Source organism: Plecotus auritus (genome assembly GCF_963455305.1).
Source record: "Plecotus auritus genome assembly, chromosome: 5".
In the NCBI taxonomy this organism is placed as follows: domain Eukaryota; kingdom Metazoa; phylum Chordata; class Mammalia; order Chiroptera; family Vespertilionidae; genus Plecotus; species Plecotus auritus.
Window position 1 is genome coordinate 170,091,751 of NC_137776.1, and position 23,226 is coordinate 170,114,976.

Sequence of the window (23,226 nt, forward strand, 5' to 3'; positions counted from 1 at the left end):
AAACGTTGCACGCTGTTAATAGATTTTTCCTTTTTCAAATGTACCAAGAGATCCCCACAGCAACTTAATCATGAAAGACAATACCCTCTGCTTTCAGATTTATCTGAGTATGTTCGGCCTTGCCAGCTAAATTTAACAACAAGCATTTTCTCTTGCTAACAACTATTCTCTCTCTCCTTTGCACTTCGTTTAAATTTCGCTTCATTATGAATTAATAATATTTATGCCATATGTCAAATTGAACCAAGTACCTTCTCTGGAGCACTGCTTGGGAGACATACACGCTGGCCAGACAGACGGAGCCTCCGTTCAGAGCCCACACTGGGCAGAGGCCGCCCTTGGCTTTCATCGCTACCACCACTCTCTCCATGTTCCTCGAAGAGAACTGGAGGGAACAAAATAGCCAACATTCCCGCTGAATTTATTTCCAGTGACCATCGCTCACAGAGTGCTGCACAGATCAGCACTTTCAGGAGTGAGTTATGCTAATGCCGGTCCGGCCATGTCCTATTTTTCTCTTCCACCAGGAAATGAGGAATAACGAACTGTCGTTCTCTTGTCTAGACTTAACTGTCTAACCAGCTTTTCCTGTCATCTCCTCGGGAGGCACATAAGAGTAGCACAAATTACCATGAATTAAGTGCCTCTTTCTCTGTCTCCTCTTTATTATTATTTCATAATAATTGCTGGGGTGTGGAGACTTCTCTTTCTCTGAAAAACAGAAATGATCTGGCTCCTCAGTGTGACAGCTTTCTTTGAGGGAAATGCATTTGTGTTGTTTTCCTGCGCCTGGATTGCTAATTTGGGGGCGTCCTGTGTAATTCACTAAGAAGACGGTTTCCGAGCGTGTCCTCCATCAGGATTTGACATCAGTTCCCACACACTGCACTGCCATCTCTGGAGCCTGATAACTAAACAGTTTGTCACAACTGGGTTGGTTTCTAGACAATGGAGGTGGCTGCCCCACACTCTGAGCATTTTTGCTTCGTGCAGACTGTCCTGCTTGGAGATCCCCACTCATCCCTCCATGGTCTCTGATCCTGATCTCCTTTTAAATTAGAGAATGGTTTTCTCTTTTTCCCCATTCTTCCCCCTTCTCTCAAAAGGAGATATTAATAGGCTTCATAATGGGTACCGGGGGTGGGTGGTATTTTCTGAGAGGCAACATGGCGTGTTAGAATGTTATAGAAGGGAAGCGTAAGGAGTCTTGCCTCTCCTCTGGCATTAACTCCTCCATGACTTTGAAAATCCCCCTCTTCCCTGATGACCTCTTTCTGGCAAAATTGTGAGAGTCCACACCTGGGGTTGCAATAGCCTTTAATATGCTATATGCATTATTAACCGGAGTTGCTTCCCCTCGCCCCCTAGGTGTTTAGATAGTGGCTTGTGCTTTTTAAAACAAATATTGATCATTTGTTAGCTTTCACCTTATAGACACGTCTACAGGTTAAAATAAGCTACCTCTCTGCACAGAGAAGGATGAACACAAAAGAAATTCTATAAATAGGATTTTATGGAGTGGAAAAAGTTGGCGTCTAAATTTCCCATGAGATGTCAGTAGTTGTTGAAAGGAAATGGGGATGATCATTTCAAATCCTTCTATACTTGGGATCCTAATGAACTTGAATGATTTGTGATTCTCTCCCATCATCTGTGCCCAAATTCCTTTGATTCTAAAAACAAAACATTTCTTCAAGCTGGTTCTGGGATCATGGAGGAAGGCTGGGGGTATTTGTCACTTCCCCACATGTTCCAGGCACTGAGCTAGTCCTCAAAACAGCTTCGTATGGTGAGTAGCCTGATTCTTGTACAAATAAGGAAATTTAGATGCAGAGAGTGTCAGTGACTTGCTCAAGGTCACACAGCAAGTTCAAGGTTCAGGATCCTGTGCGTTTGGCTGCACAGCTCACTTTTCCCATGTACATTGCTAGGCCATCTTTTCTTAGGAATTTTTCTGGTTTCTCATGGTACCATATTGCTTGGACTCCTCTTCTACTGAAGAATTTATCCTTTAGTCATTTGAAGAACTGCATCACAGGACATAAAGGGAAACTGTTCTTAAGGATTCAGGGCTACCAAGGCTTCACATTTTTACCCCCTCTCCGAGGTCACTTCCACTTCTAAGAGTGGTACCCGAGACTGACTCGGCTTTGCATCACTTACTGGGCCCAGAATACTACCTGCATTTAGTGGACGCAAAATAAATTCTGCATTGAGTGGATGGATGGATGAAAATTAATTCTAAAGTCTTGACCCCCAGAGTCCTTCCCTTTTGGAATGTCTATTGAGAATGTTATAACCACAGATACGAATCTAGGAGGACCTGTATCCCAGTGACCCTGTCATTGTCCCAGCTTTATATCCCAAAGATTCCCAGCAGGGGCTCTCTACAGTCTCCTGATTTCCTCTCCCCCCCCCGCCCTCCGCCCTGAGACTTTGAGTCTTGCATCTGGGTTCTTCCTGGGGCCCAGGGCTGGGCCACCTCCCCCACATCTCCCCAAAGCTCCCAAGTCTACCACTCTATCCTCCAGGGGATGACTTGATGTGGATTCCAGCTGTGTAATTTCAGGCTGAGTCTCAGCTTACCCATCACTGAAATGGGACTAAGAATACCTCCCTCGTAGAGTAGTTGTAAAGATCCAGAGAGCTAATGGGCAGGAGAAGGCCTGGCATGCAGATGGTGCCCCCAAAATTGCCTACAGAATCAAAATCCTTTTAAAGCACTTCCTGCCCGCTGCAGCCAGCATGGATTCCTCCCGTCCCCACAGCAGATGTTGCGATCAACTGTACTTGCCGGCATCACCAGGGAGAACGAGTTTCCTTGGAAAAGGAATAAGTGGAGAATTCTTTTTGGTAAATTACGGCTCCTGCTAAAGGTTCGACACTTCTATTTTCCACCTGTCAGGAAAAAAAATAACTACATACCAGCGGTCAGTTCGGTTTCACTCTTTATACTCTATTAACCCACAGAGCAAGTAGCGGCACTCCTGTCCTGGGGGGAGCAGGGAGCCCAGAGGACACTGGTATGATAATTAGAGAAAACCGTGGCATTCCTGATGAAGCTTTGGAAGGGAGCGGTGCAGGGTGTTGGGATACCTGGGGAGAGGCGAGCCCCGCCCCAGGGAACCCAGTAGAGATAGTCATTGTGGTGACATGACAAGCTCTGCGTCCGCTGACATGTTGTTACTGGGGCTCAATAACTGTGCGCTAATGTGCTTTGAAGTCTGCCACAGTGACTGGTGATTGAAATATGGAGCCAGCCCAGGAGGAAGCAGGATGTGAATTGATGGCTTGAGAAACATGCATAGGGCTGGCGGGGAAGAAAGGGAGGTGGGGGGAGAAGGCAGAGAGTGTGCTAGCATATGAGTACCAGCCTCTTCCAGGCACCTGCCGGCACACTTCTGGCACCCTCGTTAGGGATGTGTGTGGGTTTGGAGAGGGGCCTCTGAGATGCCCAAATCCTGCTTGCCAATCAACCTCTGGCCTGTCAGGTTCCTAAGAGAGATATTCACACAAGGGATGATGACAAATGGAAAAGCAAAGAACCTCTTTATCATTACCTGGGGGGCAATGGATGTGGACATGTTTGGAAAGTTGAAAGCAGCATTGAATGTAGTTCGGCCAATGGACAGCAGGCCCAGAGGTCTAGCTTTCAAGATTTTCAGTCAAATCCAGCCAGAGTTGGGACTCTCCTCACAGCACAGGCCAGGGGAGCTGAGCCCTGCACCCACATGTTGACTGGCCAGCAGCGTTTCTCCAGACTGGACAGGGCCACTCACCACAAGGTCAGCTGCAGGCAACCTCTCACAGGCCGAGCTGGTTCAAGTTCTGGAGGAGGAGAGGAGAAAGGGAAAGAGATGGAGAGGGAACCAAGAGTTATCAGGACCAAGCAGGTGCCAGGCACCATGCCGGCTCCTCATCCCATCTTCACGTCAGCCATGTGGGCGGGTATTATCTTCATTTAGAGAACAACAAATAAAGGCTTGGAGGTTTAAGTAAATCACCCACAGTCGCAGGATTTCAATCTTGGTCTGTCGAATGCCCAAATTGTGCTCTTTTTTGTGTGCCAGACTGCCTCCCACATTTCCAGACCAAAAAAACACACCAACAAATAAGACACAATTGGGGAGGAGGAGGATTCTAAATGCCCTCTGTGACTTGGACAGGGCGCACCATTGCTGACGTCAGACTGAAAACCTGGCTCTCTTGGCCTCTCTGCTCCTAAACTAGGGGACATCTGAAGCTCAGAGCCCTGCCCTCTCCCTCCTCCTGTGTTTCCAGGTGACTCCTTTATAGTCAAGAATGAGCATCAGGGGTCCCCAGCAATGCTGCCTCAGCCCACACACAAGGGCGTCGGGAGCCTTGCCTTTCTGCTCTGTGACTCCTGGGCTTACAGTGCTGACTTGGGCCACGTAAAATCTCTGGGTGACAGACTGAGATGGGTGAAGTGCAGAGGCCTCGAGCCCGTCTGTAGATTTGGCCCCAGGACTCTCCTGGTTAGTGTTTCCTGGCGGGGGGGCGGAGTGGGGGAGCCGCTTCTGCACAGCAGTGACGCCTTCAATGGTGCCGGTGATGCGCTGTTATCATTTGGTCACCTGAGCATGCCTCTGTCAGCTGTGGGGCACTGGCTGGAGAACACGGCACTGCAGGCCCAGCTTTCCTTCCCGCTGCAGAGACCAGCAGAGGGGAAGGGGAAATGTAGGGTGTGTTTTGGAATGTGGAGTCCCCATTTCCTCTGCAGAACAGACAGAAACCGACATGGATGTGTAGGGACAGGTGGGCACACTTCATTACAGATGACTGCTCTTTGTAGCCCATTAAAACCCTAATTAGCTAATACAGGAGCCCACATGATCTAACCTCAACTTACATTTCCAGCGTTCTCTCCCACCCTTCCCTGCCATGCACCCTTCCTTAGCTCCAGCCCTGGGAGGGGAAGGCCTGTCATATAAGGAGCACCAGCCTCGTCCAGGCACCTGATATGATAATTAGAGAAAACCGTGTAGGGACACAGCCCAGGCAGAGGCCTGGAAAACCGTGTAGGGACACAGCCCAGGCAGAGGCCTGCAGAACAGGACGGGTTTGGCCCAGCAGTGACATGTCCTTCCCGTCTTTTGCAGGAATTGCAAGCTGAGCAGCAGCAGCTTGTCCATGGCCGCCGTGGACATCCTCTACATCGACATCACAAGGAGGTGGAACTCCATGACCCTGGACCAGAGGGATTCAGGTACCTGGCGACTGGCCTCCACCATGTCCCGCGGGAGCTCAGTACATTTTCTGTTCCTTCTCTTTCAGGGTCAAGGTGGGGGAAGGAGGAAGGTTATTCCAACAGCGTGAGGGATTGTGCTGAATTTGAGTTCAGGGGCACTGTCTGCTACAAGGCTGTGCCCACCCTTGTTTTTGCTTAAGGCTTTGGTTCTATTCATACTGGGAATACTCTATCACCTGTTCATTCATTCTTCCCTCTGCACACACTCGCTGAACACATGCTGGGCCAGGCCCTGGATGGACCAGAGTGAAGAGTGCTCAGTTCTCACCCTGAAAAAATTTGCTATTGAATGGGAGGCAGATGAGAACACAATACTAGTGCCGTGGGATATGTGCTGTGGGAGGGAAGCACAGAGAGGCTCTCGGGGCAGCCAGGGGGCACTCCTAATAAGGGACACACGCAGAAGACGTCCTGGAGAGCCAGGAATGCCATCAGCTGATGCACATGGTGGGACAGACACCCTCCAGCAGGGTGCTGCCTGTGAAAGGCTCTGGGAACCCCAAGTGGCTTAGCTGGGCTGGAGCGAGAAGGGAGGGAGAAGGGGAGGATGTGGGTTTGCAGGGGCTGATGACGCCTTGAAGGTCACACGGACATTTGCACTTGAGCCTCCAGGTTACATGGCATCGAGGCTTCAGTTAGAAGGATCCACCTTTAGGTAGATGAGTTTCTGATCTTTTCCTTATAAAGGGTGTTTTTCTACAAAGTCGTAATAACCATACCTATGACTTTGTAGAAAAACACCCATACCTGACATTTGTACCACTCATCACAAAGTTACAAAGTGCTTTCATGCGTACCCCTCAATAAGTGTCCCCGTGCAGAAGGTATCACCGGGCTCATTTCACAGATGAGTAAACTGCAGCTCAGCTCACCTGGCAGCTCCGGTCCCTTGGCACCGGCTTCCCTCCGAAAGGGACTCGCAGAGGAGGGGGCACCTGGGAGCAACTTGCTCCTGTGATTTGGTGGCGAAGACATGCAGTGGGGTTGGGAGATCCAGGTTGGAACTGACTCTGCCTGTTCTAGGATGTAAACTTGAAAAGCCATTTCACCTCCTAATCCCCGTTTCTTCTCCTGTAAATGGTGCCAACGATGCCTGCTCTCTAGGTGCTGAGGCCTCCTGTGTCAGGGGCGTGAAAGCCATTAGAGCCCTTGTTGGCAGTTAATCTTGTTAGTAGGCACCCCTTAGGGAGAATCAGGGGTGCGCTGTCTGACAGCACATGCTCCCTTCCAGATCCCGCGCACACCTGTGGTCTGCCCTGGGCCACAGCCTCCTGACACAGGGACCAACAGGCCCTTCCTGCAGGCTCGGTGCTCAGGCTGCGTTTGCGGATTGGCTTCACAGTTGATAATGATGCTCCCATCTGCCCATCCATTGTCAGGTGTTTCCAACTCGCCACGCCCTCTGCCGGGCCCTTTACATGTGCAGCACTGGCTAGAATCCTCCTGGAGACAGGTGTGGCTATCTCCACTGTACAGAGAGGGAAACTGAGGCTCAGAGGCATGGCTGGTGGGTCAGGCCCTCATTCCACACTGCCACTGCCCCCTCTCGGTTGCTTTGTCCTACTACTTGGTCCTAGAGCAGTGGTTGGCAAACTGTGGCTCATGAGCCACATGCGGCTCGCGAGCCGTGGTTTGCCACTCTGTTGACTAATGAGTTTGCCCACCACTGGGATAGGGGCTTAATCACAAGGAACAACAACAGCCTGTAATTACTGGAATCGAGAGTCTAGGTCAGCGGTCGGCAAACTCATTAGTCAACAGAGCGGCAAACCATGGCTTGCGAGCCGCATGTGGCTCGCGAGCCGCAGTTTGCCGACCACTGTCCTAGAGTAAGATGACTACCAGCTCCCAGCCTTGCTTTAATTCAAAAGCAGACCTTGGAGAATAGCAACACTCGAACCCACAAGGTGAGCGCTCCCGTGCGTCTCCACAGTGGGCGCCCTCGCAGCTTCCCTGGCAACAGGAGGGTAGGCAGATTAATTATCATCTCGGGGGCCAGAGTGCTCATGTGACAGTTGAGCAGACAGCTTTTGCTGACGCCTTCAGAAAGTAAAGAGTGTTTGCTCTGTGAGTTGAATGCGGGGAGTGGTGGCAGGATCCCAGGGAAGGGGCCAGCCGAGGGGGTGGAGTGGCAGTGGAATTATTAAATATTGAAATTGATCAGGAGTTACCGCAGGAAGCTATTTATCATGTTTTATTGCTTCAAACTAGCATTACCATCTGGCCCGTTGTTAATTCTGAGCAGCTTTTCCTGTTTTGTTTGCCTCTTAAATTGCTCCCTGGACATGGAATCCATGGGGGGTGTCCACAGTTCAGGCATGGAGAGATTTTCTGGGGTCTGCCAGCTTTCTGGGGTCTGCTGACCAAGCTAAGGAGATAAGAAAAATACTTATTTTTAGTGCATTCTGACAAGAGAATCCCTGGCTGGGACCTCCAGGCCTTGCGCCTGCCTCAGCCGAGAGTGTGGAGTAGTGATAGTAATAGCTACAGTGTTGAGATGGTCTTGTAGGTGCACACATCATTGCTAACCCTCACACCAGGCCTGTGAGGGGGTGAGCGTATCCCATTTTACAGATGAGGGTCCTGAGGCTCCACGAGCAAAAGCGACTTGTCTAAGATCCATAGCCAGTGCATGGCCGCTGGCCCAGGACACCATCCCCAATCCAGGGCCATGCCAAGCAGTGCTTCATCCTTTGATTGACTGAGGAGGGATGGGGCTTGTGAGGCAGGAAGGTTAAAGGTCGACTCTCAGCGCATAAGACCTGTGCAGGAAGGAACTGGAATGGGAGATGGTGCGGAGTCCAGGTGCCTGTCTCCCCTTCCTTCACGCTGGAGCTTGTGCCCCTGTTTCCATCGCTCGAAAGGAAATGACAGGGTCTGGGGGAGAGGTAGTACGGGCTGGGCATGAAAGCCAGGAATGAGAGCCCGTCTGTGTGATGATCTCAGGGTCACTGCCGTCTCTGGCTGGTGCCCAGTCCTTGCCTCCTGAGAAGGCTGGTCCAACGCCCTGATTCCCAAAGAGAAGGAGCTTCTGATGCCTCCATGTTCTTAGGACCATCCAGGAAACGACTGGATGGCAAAGGAAGGCATTGTGGTTGAGTGGTGGTTCTCCTTTTGGCGAGTCAGCAAGGAGACCAAGGGGTCCTTCCTTCCCCCCATGGTGCTGGGCCCAGGCATCTCAGTTAAGTGCTGGCCAGAGGGGTGGGTGCCATGTTCCAGAGCCGCTGTGGGGCTGACAAGAAAGAAGTCAGAAGAGTGGTAGAATGGGGGTTCTCATTCTCAAAGGGCACACACTCCTTCATTCACAAGCAGGGACTGAACATGTTAGCGGGTATTGGGCCCTATGGAAATATATCAAGGGAAATCATATTTACAGATCCCACTGTCAAGTAAAAGAATAATAACAGAGACCATTTGCTGAACATTTACTATGTGACAAATAAAAAATACTTGTTATGAATGCTTATTATGAGATAAGGGCTCTTATTCCCATTTGGCAGATGAGAAACCTGAGGCTAAATGAGGGGACACTGGGATTTCAACCAAGAGCAGCCTGCCCATTGCCTTTGCATTATTCCCAGTTCTGTAGCCTCTCAGTGCAGAGGACGCACAGTTGACACATAGGATCAGGCAGGGCCAGAGCACAAACAAAGGAAAGCAGCAGAGGAAATACGCTGTGAGGGTTAAGAGAGAGAACACGTATAAAGCACTTGGCATGATGTGTGACCCAGAAAAGGCACTCACTATGTGTCCTGTATCCCTGAGGGCCTAGCACATGGCCCAGAGCACGCAAGAGGATCTCGCTCGGTGCCCAGCGAATGTCTGATGAGCAGACGAATTGTCAAAATAAAAATAAAAAATGCCCACATCCCCGAAGCGGGAGATGCAAGTGTGAGAACCAGGGCTTGGAGTAGCAGTGATCTGCTTGACAGGGTCTCCCTTTCTTGTCCTCACTGTCCAGCCTAAAACACCAGCCAGTTTGGATAAGACCATCACCCAGTACCCACACCAGCTGTGTCCAAGTGCTCATGCCCCGTCCCCTTTCTACAAGGTAGCCCAGACCTTCCTTCTGCCCTGATGAGGCTTCGGTGCCCACGCAGGGGGTTAACCTGATTCCTGAACCTTTATGAACCTACCCTTGAAATGGAGAAGAAAAAGAGTGTGTAAAAAGAGCAGTGAGGGGGAAAGAACTAGTAAGAAAAAGCATGCACGTTCTAAAGTCTAAATCTCAGACCATCCTTTTGAATAGGCTTATTTTCTGTTGATTTTTGTTTCATAAGGCCAGGTGCACAGGATTGGATTAATCCTAATCCTGGGTTCATGAGATACTTCCATCCTGGTCCATGCATAGCCTACTTTTATTTAGTTAACTTACTTTTAATAATGGCATAAGCATTCACCAACTCACCACCCAAAACAAGAGCTAAGACTTGACAGTAACCCACATATAACAGGTGGCTCTTCACGACACCAGCCCATTCCCCGCTGCTCCCACCCAAGGGACCCTCCCCTGCATCCGGTGCTCATGGTCCCTCAGCAGGCCGCCTTCCTCCCTGTTAGACTGTCAGTGACTGGAATTTAGTAATACGCAACCTCACATTCCCCAACAGGCCAGTGTAATTGTCATTTAAAAAAATTAAAGATTTCAACTTCCAATTTTAGCATTTCTAGCAAAACATAGGAATCCAACTGCGGGCATTATCAGCACAACTGGGGTGTGGTAGCCTCTGGTTGCACAGCATCAAATGAAGAAATGAGTCTGTCAGTTAAGTTGAAGTTACTTCATGTAAATTGTGCTCACGAGCTGCTCCTCATCATTGAGACTCTGCTCTCAACTCTTCTCAGAGTGGCCTCTCGCTTCTCTGTCGAGAGACGAGGACAGCATCCAGATTGGGCAATGAAAGGAGGGGTCGGCGGTGTTCTGGTTGAGAGACAAACATCTCACTTGCAAAGGGGACATGTGAGCCCAGCACCTGGGCATCTAACACAGGACCAATGTCTTGGGGCTTCTGCCCCCTAACAACTGTGTTCACTTTGTAGCCAGATGTTTTGCTGTTTTAAGATATAAGCTAAAGGTCCCTCCAAGTAACCAAGGGAACAAGATTGCAAAGCAAGAAAAAGGAGACTGGAGAGTCCCCACCACCACCCATGCAAGCATGAGTGAGGGACACCTGTATGCATGCACAGCACACATGAGCACATATACACATCCCTTGTTCACAGAGAGAAATCTAAGAGTGACATGGCTTAATGTCTGACAGACTCTGACCGAGTAAGAAGTATTTCCTCCACCGCTTGAAGAACGCCTGAGCTACATGCCTTCCCTCCTGGAGCTGCCTTGGTTTGACTGGCAATATAACCAAAGCCCAGGGCTCTGGGAGCCGCCACGCCTGCCTTCGAACCCGGGCTTCATGCTCCCTATGTAGCCTCTGCAAGTTGTGTACCTTCCTCTGAGCCTTGTGCTCGCCCTCTGTGAAGGGGAGCTGATCATGAAATCATTGACATGGATGAAGCGAGACAAGGCACGGGAAGCACTCAGAGCAGGGTCTGCCGCAGGGAACGCTCAGAAAGCAGGGGCTGCTTCTGTTGTTATCCTGTTACTCCCACTGCACCCCTCTCAGGAAATGCATCCTGGACACCTACTCATGCCAGGCGCCTGCAGGTGTTGGGAGCAAACAGGAAGAATTGCCTGCCTTGAGATGCTCACAGCCTGGGAGAGGGATGGGACAGGTGGCAACAGACATCCCTTGGTGCCCGACAGAGTGCTGGGCCCTCCTCACCTCTCTCTCTAAGACTGCCCTCCCGCCTTGGCCTGGACTGTTGCTGTAACAGCCTAGTGCCAGCCTGCCCCTTTGACCTACACTGTGTGGCTGAGGACAGGAACCCCTGGGTCCAGCTCAGGCAAATGGGGGCAGTGGAGACTGAGAGGCCCGGGAAGGCTGGGATGCAGCAGGACATGCAGTGAGGAGGCCTCAGGGCTGCAGGCCTGAACAGCCAGTCTCTCTGGTCCTGCCATGGTCTCTGAAGACCAGTCTTTACCATTCCTCAGTATTCTGCTCTCACATTGGTGGGCACTTGCTGACTGCCCTGGGATGACCGTGTTGGCCACCAGCCCTCTTCTATATCACCTCTCAATTCAGAGCCGACCACCAGCTGCCTGCAGTCACTGGTCTCATGACTCCAGCTCAGGGAGAGCACCTGAGTGAGTGGGGGCCTGGTAGACTGGACCCCTTCCCAATCACAGGCCATCAGTAGCCCCACACACACCTGCTCCCGCCAGGTGGCCGGCCACCTTGGAGGTCCTCCACTGCAGGCACTCGGCGGTGCAGGAAACCCCTCCTCTTGCACCCACTGTCGCCTCCAGGAGCCTTCCTCAGCCCTCCAGCTGGGCTAGTCCCCCTTCCCATGGCTCCAACAGCATCCGGCCCTGCTCCTTGACCACACAGATCACGGTGCTAATTCAACACTGGAATGAGAGTGTGGTATCTGCCCCTTAAGCTGGACTAACCTCCATGAAGAAGAACGATTCCCCCCTCAAGCCTGGCACTGTGCCTGGCACAGTAGGTGCGCAGCAAACCCAAGTCCAGTGGAGGAGACCCTGACAATGAGCTGATCCTGTGGGTGTCTGAGTCGTGTTACTGTTTTTCCCCAAATTTCCTCAGTGGACTTCAGGTCACCTGCCTCCTATATTTTCATTAGCTGGAATGAGCCCCACTGAAATGTATTTGGTTAACGAGGTACTGAAATATTTGAAAGTATTTTTACTTGGAATGTTTAGCACAGCCTTGCTTATGCACATACATGGACGCCCCCCTCCCTGTGAAATTCGGGGACCATGGATAAACTAGGCAGGTTGCACACAGCGCCTCACACGACGTGTCTGGCACAAGTGACATTCTTCAGCCTTGAAATCATCTTGGAGTCAGATGGGCCTCTCTGGATGTGCGCCCTACACACTTACCAAATAGTCAGTGTCAGAATTATTTTAATAAAAGCAAGTGAGCCAAGAGAAACGCCAGCTCCCTCTCCCTCGCACAGACACTTCTCTTCAGCCGTTAGCGGCAGCCTGCGCTTTCTGTAATTCCGCTTTCCCTTGGTGAGGACCTCCAGGAGCCCTGTGTTCACACCACAGCCCCTTCGTCAGGCCAGCCAGGCCAGCGCCTGCTCTTCATCATCCTCTCCTCACCTCCCGGATGCAGGGACCAGGAGCCCCGCCCACTGTCTGGCCTCAGGACCCTAAAAAGAGAAGAGGAAAACAGGAATGGCTTTTTATGCAGCAGTCCCCTTTTCTCAGACTTGCTGCTTACCCTTTCCAGATCTTGCAGGAATAGCGGTGGCAGTATGGAGTGTTGTGGGAAAAGCATGAGCAACAGAGGCAGACAGGCTGTTCAATACCCCGCATCTCCCTCTGGGAGCCCCAAGAGGGGGCACTTCAGCTCTAGCAGCTGCAGTTTCTCCTTAAGTAGAACGGGTGACATCCACCTTGCCTTGCTGTAAGGATTTAGTAAGGAAGGAAGTAAACGGGAGCTCTTTTTCTCTTTGTTTTAACCACCATCGTTGTTCCTGGCATGTGCGTATGGTTTACAGATTACAAAACCGTTTTCCAGTCCATTTGTTCATACTCTCATGGGCTCAGTCTTATCCACAGGACTCCATTTAAGGAGGAGGAAACCAAGGCTCAGAGGGTTAAAGAGGTGCTTGGGGGCGGAGCAGGCACTGGGTCCTGAGATCTGTCCTATGCTGTCTGGGGAAGTGACAATAGTTACAAGCTCCTGACAGTGGAAGGACATGTCAATCCAAAAATGTCCCCAGGCCCAAGAGCCCAATTCGGTGATTGGGGCATCCCTGAGCATTGGGCAGAGCTGTGTTTGGTATCTCTGAACCACAGTCCATGGGATGGATGCACTACAGTTTTTTAATCCATTCACCTACTGAAGGACATCTTGGTTGCTTCTGATTTTTGGCGATTATGAAAAAAGCTACTATAAACATTTCATTTGCAGGATTTGGGTGAATATAAATTTTAAACAAATGTGGGCAAATACCTACAAACATGATTGCTGGATTGTATGTTAAAACTATGGTTAGCTTTTTAAGAAATTCCAGTCTTCAAAGTGGCCTTACCATTTCACATTCCCACCAGGAATCATTGAGAGTTCTTGTTGCTTCACATCCAGTCAGCAGATGGTATTGTCAGGTTTTTTTATTTGGCCAATCTAACAGGTGTGTATAGTGTGTTGTAGATATTCTTTATCAAGTGGGGGAGTTCCCCCCATTCCTAGTTTGCTGAGAGGTATTTTTGTTGTTTGGTTGGTTGGTTGCTGCTTTAAAATCATGATTGGGTGTTGAATTTTGTCAAACACTTTTCTTGCATCCATCAGTGTGGTCCTATGATTTTTCTTCTTCAGCCTGTTGTTGTGAAAGATTACATTATTTGACTTTTGAATGTTCAGGCAGCCTTGCATGCCTAGAACAAACCCCCCTGGTTATGGTGTAGAATTATTTTTATACATTGTTTGGTTCAATTTGCTAATATTTTGTCAAGGGTTTTTGCTTTGTGTTTGTAAGATGTGTAGTTTTCCTTTCTGGAAATGCCATTATTTGGTTCTGACATTAGCATATGCTGGCCTTATGAAATGAACTAGGATGTGTTCCCCTCTGCTTCTGTACTCTGGAAGAGACTGCAGAGAATTTGTACTGTTTCTTTCTTAAATATTGGATAGAATTTATCAGTGAAGCCATCAGGCCTAGTGCTTTCTTTTTTGGAAAGTTATTACTTGTTCATTCAATTTCTCTAATGGATACATAAGCCTATTCAGATTATCTGTTTCTCCTTGTGTGAGTTTTAGTAAATTGCATCTCTCAAAAAATTGGACCATTTAATCTTAAGTTACCAAATTTGTGGACATAGTGTTATTCATAATATTCCTTTATTTTCTTTTTAATGTTCACGGGATCAGGAGTGATTATCTCTTTTATTTCTGATGTTAGTAATTTTAAATTACTAATTAATAGTCTAGTAAATCTTCTTTTTTTATTTCTTGGGTTGCCTGACTAATTAGTCCTTAACACATTAATTATTGATCTTTTCGGAGACCCACCTTTTATGTTAATTCATTCTCTCTATTGAGTTCCTATTTTTAATGTCATTGATTTACACTCTAATTTTTATTATTTCTTTTCTTCTTCCTACTTTGGATTTAATTTGCTCTTCTTTTTCTAGTTTCCTAAGGTGGAAGCTCAGATGATTGATTTTAGATATTTTATCTTGTCTAATATGTGCATTCAATGCTATAAATTTCCCTCTAAGCACTGCTTTCACTGCATCCCACAAAATTCAGTAAGTTCTATTTTTATATTTATTTAGTTCAAAATATTTTAAGATTTCTCTTGAGACTTATTTTTGACCCATATGTTGTTTAGACATGTACTACTTAATCTCCAAATACTTTGGGACTTTCCCGTTCACTTTCTGTTGTTGAGCTCTAGTTTAATTGCACTGTAGTAGGAGAACAAACTTTGAGATTTTTATTCTATTAAATTTGTTAAGGTGTGTTTTATGGCCCAGGATGTAGTGTCTTGTGAATGTTCCATATGTATTCTGCTCTAGTTGGATGAAGTGTTTTAGAAATGTCAATTAGATCCAGTTGATTGATGGTGCCATTCAGTTCAACTATCTCCTTACCGATTTTCTGCCTGCTGGATCTATCAATTACTGATGGAGGGGTATTGAAATCTCCACCTATGATAGTGGATTTGTCTATTTTCTGTGCAGTTCTATCAATTTTATATGTATTTTGACCCTCAATTATTATGTAATGCCCATCTTTATCCCAGATAATTTTCCTTGTTCTGCAGTCTGCTTTGTCTGAAATGAATAAAGTGACTCCAACTTGCTTTTTGGCTGATGTTAGCATGATCTGTCTTTCTCCATCTCTTTACTTTTTAATCTATGTCTGTGTTTAAGGTAGGTATTTTATAAGCAACATGTAGTTGAGTTTTGTTTTTTATCCACCCCAATTAAAGAATAATTTTTGTCTTTTAATTGATATATTTAAACCACTCACATTTAAAGTAATTATTGATATAGTTGGGTTAATAGCTACCATGTTTACAACTGCTTTCTACTTGTTGCACTTGTTCATTGCTTTTTTTTTTTTTCAATCTTCCCTTCTTTTCTGCCATCTCTGGTTTTAAGTGAGCATTTTATATGATTCCATTATTTTTCTTTTTTAACATATCAATTATATTTCTTTTTTTAAAATTCAGTTGTTGTCCTAGCATTTACAATGCACTTTCCCAACTATAATAAATCCATTTTTAAATAACACTATGCCATTTCATAGAAAGTGCAGGTGTCTTATGATAAAACTATTCCCATTTGTTCCCTCCTGCCCCTCACAATGTTGATAGTATTTATTTCACTTATTCCTAAAATATTATCACCTAATACATTGTTGCTATTATTACTTTGAACAGTAACCTATTAGATCAATGAAGAATAAGAAAAATTAAAAGATTCTATTTTGCCTTCATTTATTCCTTTTCTGGGTCTGTCATTAATTTTGGAAACTTCTCAGCCATTATTAGTTCATATAATCTTTCTCCTTTCTTCTCGTTCTGGTATTCCCATTACACGTATATTACACCTTTTGTCATTGTCCCACTGTTCCTGGACATTCTCCTTTCTTGCATTGTTTTTTCTCTTTGCAGTTCAATGTGTGATGTTTCCATTGACATATTTCCAGCCTGACTGATTCTATCTCTGGCCATGTCCAGTCTACTGGCAAGTCCATTGTGGGCATTCATTTCTTTTATGGTGTTTTTATTTCTAGCATTTGCTTTTGATTCTTCCTTAGTGTTTCCATCTCTTACCTACATTACCTGTCTGTTCTTGAACATTGCCCATTTTCCCCATTAGAGTCCTTAACACGTTAATTATCTTTATTTTGAATTTCCCATGAGATAATATTCCAACATCTTTATCATATGTGAGTCCAGTTCTGTTGCTCACTTTGTCTCTTCAGACCACGTTTATTCTGTCTTTTAGCAGGCCTCGTAACTTTTTGTTGAAAGCTGGACTTGATATATCTGTTACTAACTCGAAACTAAGGCAATCAGGCTTTTAATGTGAGGCTTTATGTTAACCTGGCTGGGAGCTGGGCTGTACTTAATGTTCACTGCAGCCGTGGGTGCCAGAGGCTTTTGTTTCCTTGGTTTATTTTCTCTCCCTCTTGCCTTTGGGTTTCCCAAAAACTCCTTTTTAAATAGAGTCTTTGTCATGCAGCCCACTCAGTTGTAATCCACTGTTGTTATATTGGAGCCCTACTGATGTGGTGGTAGAGTACTGCGGAGAGAAAACACTTTATAACCTTGTAATTAAATGACAGATTCTTCCTGGACTGTGACTTTAGAAGTGTTTCTGAACCGCAGTTCTTTGTCTTTAAATTCCAATGGCCTATGAAAAGCTGCACAAATCACAAGCATTCCAGAAGTGTTCATCATACAAACGCTTTCAGAGATTTTCCATGGAATCCCTGGTGAAATCTGGGTTTAGTCATCTAACCTGAGAATGAAGTGAGAACCTCATGAGCTATCTGATCAGGTTGCTGTCTCTAATCAAGTAGATGGTCGATTTAGCCAAGACAGAGCCTTACCCAGCCCATAGTTCACCATCTCTCTCATGGGGCCAACTCCAGTATTCACTGGTAGCATTCTCTGATGTGTGTTCATCTTACTGCCATAGAATTGTAGTATTTAAAACCAGAAAGGCCTTAGAGATCATTTATTCCAATGCCCATACTTCACAGATGAGGGACTCTGAGACCCTGGTGAGTTCATGGGAGAACCACCTGCCGTTCATTGGCTTTCTACCTTCCCTCCCTGCTCTGTTTCCTAGATCTTTCTAAGAAGTAAATCACATATTTCTTTTTTAGATAGTCAGCATACAAGTTTGTGATGAAAACTACACTGCTCATCCTTCGTCCCATGGAGAGAAGAGAAAGTAGGGTCATGCCCTTGGAGTGCCCAGCATGCCACTGGAGGACTTGGGAGACTTCCATGGCTGGGTGTCCTTGACCTCCATGTATTCCCTGAGGTCTAGATAAATCAGTGGTTCTCAACTGGGGGTAATTTTGCCTCTTCCCTATGGGACATTTTTGGTTGTCACAACTGCAGAAAGAGGTTGCTATTAGAATCTAGTGAGTAGAGGCCAGGGATGCTGCAAAACATCGTGTAATGTACAGGGCAAACCCCACAATAGAGTCCTCTGGCCTCAAATCTGAAAGGGATTGAGGTCGAGAAACCCTGAGATAGAGTATACCCCTTGAGTATCTCCACAACAGCTCCGTGTGTACTTGAAATGCTTCCCTAAAAGGCAGTCCCCAGAGCTGTGGGAGCAGTTCCCTGCGCCCCACCACAGTCATAAGATGCAGCTGCCGCCCAGCTCAGGGCACAGGATGGCAGCCTGCTGGGAAAGGGAGCACACCTGGACTGTTCATGAGACCTTACGTGACTGAGGTGCTTCTTTCTCGGTAATACGTGGGTATCTCTGCCCACACTTCCCCACAGATTGCGTCTGTGAAGGGAGGAGCAAGCTTATATAAGCGCAGCCTCATACAACCTTCTGTCGCTTTGGCACTCCAGGGCCTGGGGCACCCGCTCCCTCCTGAAGTCTCAAAGGAACGTGGTGCTGTTCTGAACAGGCCCTGCAGAATAAAATCAGAGTTCTTCAGCCTTGAGATTGGCCTGGCCAGCCTCCTGTCGACCCTCTGCCACCCCAGCCCCCAGCCTCGCCCCACTCTCCTCCCACACACCCTGTGCAGCAGCCACAGGCCGCTCAGGCCAGGCCAACACGCTCCCATCTATGCCTCTGGTCAGGCACATCGCCCTGCCTGCAATGCCATTCCCTATCTTGATGGCCTGGACAGTGCTCATAGGTGAGACCTTTGTGAAGCTTCCAGGCCCCTCTCCCTCCTTCCTGTCAGTCATGCCCTCTTCTGTGCTCTGTGGGTTCCTGGCACATTGAGCCCTTTATTCTCAGAGTAACTATTTCCTGGACCCTAAGGGTTCCCTGTTGCTCACCGGTTAACTGAGACACAGGTCACACAACCTCAATTCTACCCCTTCTTCTGCCATTGATGCTATATGATCTTGAACAAGTCACTTGCCCATTACACTTGGTGCACCCCTGGAAACCAGCGGTGGCACTGTAGTGTGTTCCTCACGTGGTCCCAAGTAGAGGAGGTAATAGAATCCTAACCAAGCTCAGAACTCCCCCTAACTCTCCGTTTGCAGTGGTCCCCTCGCCCCCATACAGCGCCCTGCTCCTGAAGTGAGTACAGGGAGAGAAACGTTTTCCTGCACTAATAAAATTACCTTCTTTAAAGAAGGCAATTTGCATGTTAATGTTTTGGGTAATTCTGTGCAGCTCCAATGCCCTCAGGGCTGCAATTTCTCGCTGACAAAGTGACAAAAATAAACTCCCGCATAAAAGAGCATTTCTCTTCTCTCATTTGTACTCTAAAGTGACATTCTTAATGTGAGTCAAGTTGAAACCCACCTCTCTGTCTTATTTTTGACACTGATCTGTCTCCCCTCACCTCTCCAAGTGACAGGCCGGTTCCTCAGAGCTCCTCAAAGTGGTCTCTCCTGAGGACAGGGCTCAGTCCACCTCCAGGGCTCCTGACTGGTCTCCTGTGAGTCCCAGAAGGCCCAGCCAGTTCACTGGGGCAGGCAGCGGGAGCCAGGCAGCGCTGCCTTTGCTGGCTGAGAAGGTGGTCTAACTGCCCCCAGCTGGACTATTTGGGAAACGAAGAACAGCTGCAGTGGATGGAGATTCTGAGCCTCGGTCCCCAGCAGCAGACGGTTTCTCTGCCAGGCTTAGCCCCTCTGACGGCTTAAAGACAGTGAAGAAAGGTCACATTTACAGGGCATCTTCCATGGGCTGGACACCAGGTGGGGCCCCTTCCCTCTATGAAACCTCCCTCACCTTCCCCCTCCAATAAGAGCCAGGCAGGGTAGGTAAGAGTTGAGGCTCCCAAAATGAGCCAAAGTCCCCTAGCACAGTGGTCGGCAAACTGTGGCTCGTGAGCCACATGCGGCTCTTTGGCCCCTTGAGTGTGGCTCTTCCACAAAATACCACGGCCTGGGCGAGTCTATTCTGAAGAAGTGGCGTTAGAAGTTTAAAAAATTTGGCTCTCAAAAGAAATTTCAATCGTTGTACTGTTGATATTTGGCTCTGTTGATTAATGAGTTTGCCGACCACTGTCCTAGCAGATCCTGGGTTTGACCTTAGGCTCTGTGATACAAAGCTGGGTTCTATCCTAAATGGATGCTGAAGGCTCGCTCACAAAATCCGTCAGTGACCCAAGCTGGGAAGGGAGGAGAGAATTGACATTTGTCAAATACCTACCACGTGCCATGAGCTACACAGATCGATTTCATTCAGTTAGTCAGCTGATGTTCAGTGGGCGCTGACCACATGGCAGGTACTAGTAGTGATGGGATGTGCAGTGACCAGTACCCAGGCCCCAGGCCCCTGACAGTCTAGGAGCAGAGACAGACAGACATTAAACACAGAAACACAAAAATAAATGTGATGAATTCTATGAAATAAAATAACTTTTTAAGAAGAATAGCAGAGAAGGCCTGATTTATATTAGGAGGTGGATCAGGGAGCTGAGATCTAAGTGCAAACTGGGTGGAGACCAGGGAAAGAGGGACGGCCCGTGACAGGAGCCCCAGCTGGGAAAGTGTGCGGCAGCTTCTAGGAGATGAAAGACAAGGGGGCAAAACGTTAAACATAGGGGGCACTCAGAACAAGGGGTGCACTGGGTTTGGAGCGCTGCAGAAGCAGGCTCAGAGCAGGCTAAGGAATATGCATTGTGTTCTGAATGTTGTGGGGCAGCTTAAAGCAGGAGAATCCCCGGCTTGGTTCCTGCTTCTAAAAGGTGCTCTGGGTGCTGGTAGGAAGGGGGCAGGGTGGAAGTGGGGACACCAGCCAGGAGGCTGCGAGGGAGCCCAGGGGAGGGATGGCCTCTCCCGCTGTGGGTGGGTGTGGTGGTGATGGTGGAGATGGAGAGCAAGGGTGTGAAGCACTCCGGATGTTAGGGGAGGAGTTTCAACAATGGTTCTTGGACTTCTGGCTTAAGCAAGGATTTTATTTATTGAAATGGGTAGGATTTAAGGAAGAGTAGGATTCGGAAGGGAAGACCATGAAATCTATTTCTAAGGGGCTTTTAGAAATGCTAATGAGATATCCCAGTTTGGGGGTTGGGGAGAGCAGTCTGGCCTGGAGATAAGGACTGGAGGCATGGCTATTTAAAGCCTAGGCAATGAAGGACAGGAAGAGAGAAGAGAAGCTGGGCCTGGGCCAGCTGAAGCAGAGAGAAGGTGAGCCTGAGCCGGAGTTCCCAGGAAGATACAAAGAAAAGCAGGCCAGTGGGGTGTCAGAGAGCGAGATGAGAATTTTTCAAGAAGGGAGGTGTCCACATACATTAACAAATGCTGCAGAGAGAGCGAGCTTAGAGGAAGGGAAGGGACAGTTCCCAGTCTTTTGGCAAAAGCAGTTGAATGTCCCCCCAGTGAGCAGGAGGAAGGCCGTGGAGACAGCGGTGTGCCAGCATCTTTCTGGGAAATTTGGCTGATCAGGGAGCAGTGATCGAATGCCCAGTGAGATGCCCTGTCAAGGCCACCTCTTCAACAATGCAAGACCCAGGGTGTATCTGATGGCTGATGGGCACGATCCAGGAGAAGGGAAGAGACTGAGGAGCAGGGGCAGCAGGCACTAACTCCAGACCACCTGCCTCTCCTTCCTTAGGTCTTGTACGCTTGCCTGCCTCTCCCAGGCAATTCCAGGCTTCTCCTTTGCATTCTAACACTTCACTCCCCAGTTCACAGCCTTCTCTCCCCTCCCTGTGTCCCCTTCCCTTCCACACAAGGGCTTGCATCCCCCTACATCCACCCCCACATCTACCTGACAGGTGGTCAGGAGGTATTAATCACCGGGCTGCTGCCTTACAAATCCTCCAGAGCCAGGCCATTGTGGGGAAGGGTGAGATTTGCTCTATGGGAAAGCAGCCAGTGGGGAGGCTTTGCACATGTCAGCTCCGAGGTAGAGCGCACACAACGAGAAGGGGCCTCCTGGAGACGTGCTGGGCACCCCACACTGGAGATGGCCACGTGTGGGCTAGATGACTGTTGTTTGCAATGTCAAGGAGGGCAACCGCGACTGCGAATCTCACAGGGAAACTACGGGAAGCTAGACAAATAGTGCTAGAATCAGTTTTGCAAACTCACGATTTACGGCTTCTTCCCCGCCGCTCTGTGTAAACCTGACACTGTGAGGGCAGACTCACTGAGCCTGGGTTCAAATCCCACCACCACCTCCAGTCTGGGACTCGGGGGGAATGTCTCTACCTCCCTGCACCCCAGAAGCCTGCAGAGCCAACCAAGACTAAAGCAAAGTTTTGATATGTCATTAAACACAGGTGAACAATCAAAGGTGGAATGGGGTGGGATCCTAAATGCACCTACCACTCAGATTGCGTTTAGAGGATTACCTGAGAGGGTCCCAAAGAGCTCCCCTCAGTGCCTGGTATGTACTAAGCATGCGCCATATGCCAACTGCTCTTATTCATTCTTGCTGTTTTTGGTGTTATTATTATCATTGTGTAAGGTCTGGATTGAGTGATCTTCAAAGTCCTTTCCGAGCCTGGGATTTTGAGCACTTGCTGAGGAGTGAGTGTTGAGCCTCAGAAGGTCCCGTTGGAGCCATTAATCACACAAGAAGTGTCTGGAATAGCAGGAAGTGGTGACCAGTCCTGTCTTCCCAGATCATGACTTAGGGACTTGTGTCCATGCCGTGTGGAATCAGGGGTGACGCTGGATGGGACTGGACCTCTGGGGCAGTCTGGTGCAGTGGTGTGACCTGTGGTCAATGAAATGATGGAACAGCTGCCTTCATCTTTGATTATGTTTGTTATTGGTGCTGCAGGCCTCTGGGGGCGGGGAGGTAATGGTTTTCTGCAAAGTCTGTTTATGGTTCCTTCCTGACCCTTATTAATTTTTCCATCTAGCCGAGGACAAAGGTGACGCTTAAACACTGTGACTGTGAGAATGTGACTTCCGTGCCGAGCTCTCCCTTTCTCCTCTGGAAAGATGGGCTGTGAGGAGGTTCCCGCCTGGTGTGGGGAGAGGCCACGTGGAGCAGTGTTGGCTCCCAGCCCTACCACTCTCCCAACAGTGTGACCTTGGGCGAGGGAAGTGTGACCTTGGGCGAGTGGCTGGGCTGCTTGGGTTGCCCTGAGATTAAATGAGCATGCACAGGGAAAATGCACCGTGAAGTCCTGGCAGGCAGAGCGTCCTTAGTAAATGTGGTGTGTGATTTTAGTTACCATTTTTAAAACATTTCGTAGCTGCCCTCATCCCAGTGCTTCTGGAATCCAGAGAAATCGCCCAGGCCGCCGCTCATGTTACAGAGGGGAGAAGTGAGGCCAGGCGCTGGAGGTAACTGCTCAAAGCCACACAGGGCACAGGCACAAAGACCTGACCTCCCTGCAGGGTTTCCTCCTGTGGCCCAGTCCGTGGGCTCATTCATCCTGCAAACACTTGTTGAGAGCTGCTCTGTGAGAGCTGGAGAGGGAGGCAAAGGCCCCCTGGCCTCGCCCCAGTCACGTGTGGAGACAAGCAGCCAGCTCCCTGCATGGAAGGGCAAACCAGTGTCCTGAGAGCACTGCGGTCGGTCGCTGTGAGGGGAGGGTGCAGCACCAGAGTGGGGGTGACGGGCGGCGCCACCACTGCTATTTTGAAGCATGTATTGAGCTTCTCTGGGCAGTGCCTTGTAAAAGGGGCAGACAGTACAGTCCCCACTTCACAGGCAAAGAAACAGAGACCTTGAGAGGTGACAGGACTCACTAGAGACACAGCTAGTAAGTAGCAGAGTTGGGACCCAGCCC

General features: G+C 48.6%; 1 protein-coding gene across 1 annotated transcript in view; it reads left to right on the forward strand.

Annotated features, from left to right (window-relative positions):
- The window catches only part of TTLL11 (tubulin tyrosine ligase like 11), a gene marked incomplete at its 5' end in the record, with an annotated part of 196,961 nt that overhangs the window by 159,655 nt on the left and 14,080 nt on the right, over positions 1-23,226 (forward strand). Inside the window, 1 exon segment of the mRNA XM_080669649.1 lies at positions 5,121-5,227. Coding sequence (XP_080525775.1) covers positions 5,121-5,227 — 107 coding nt within the window.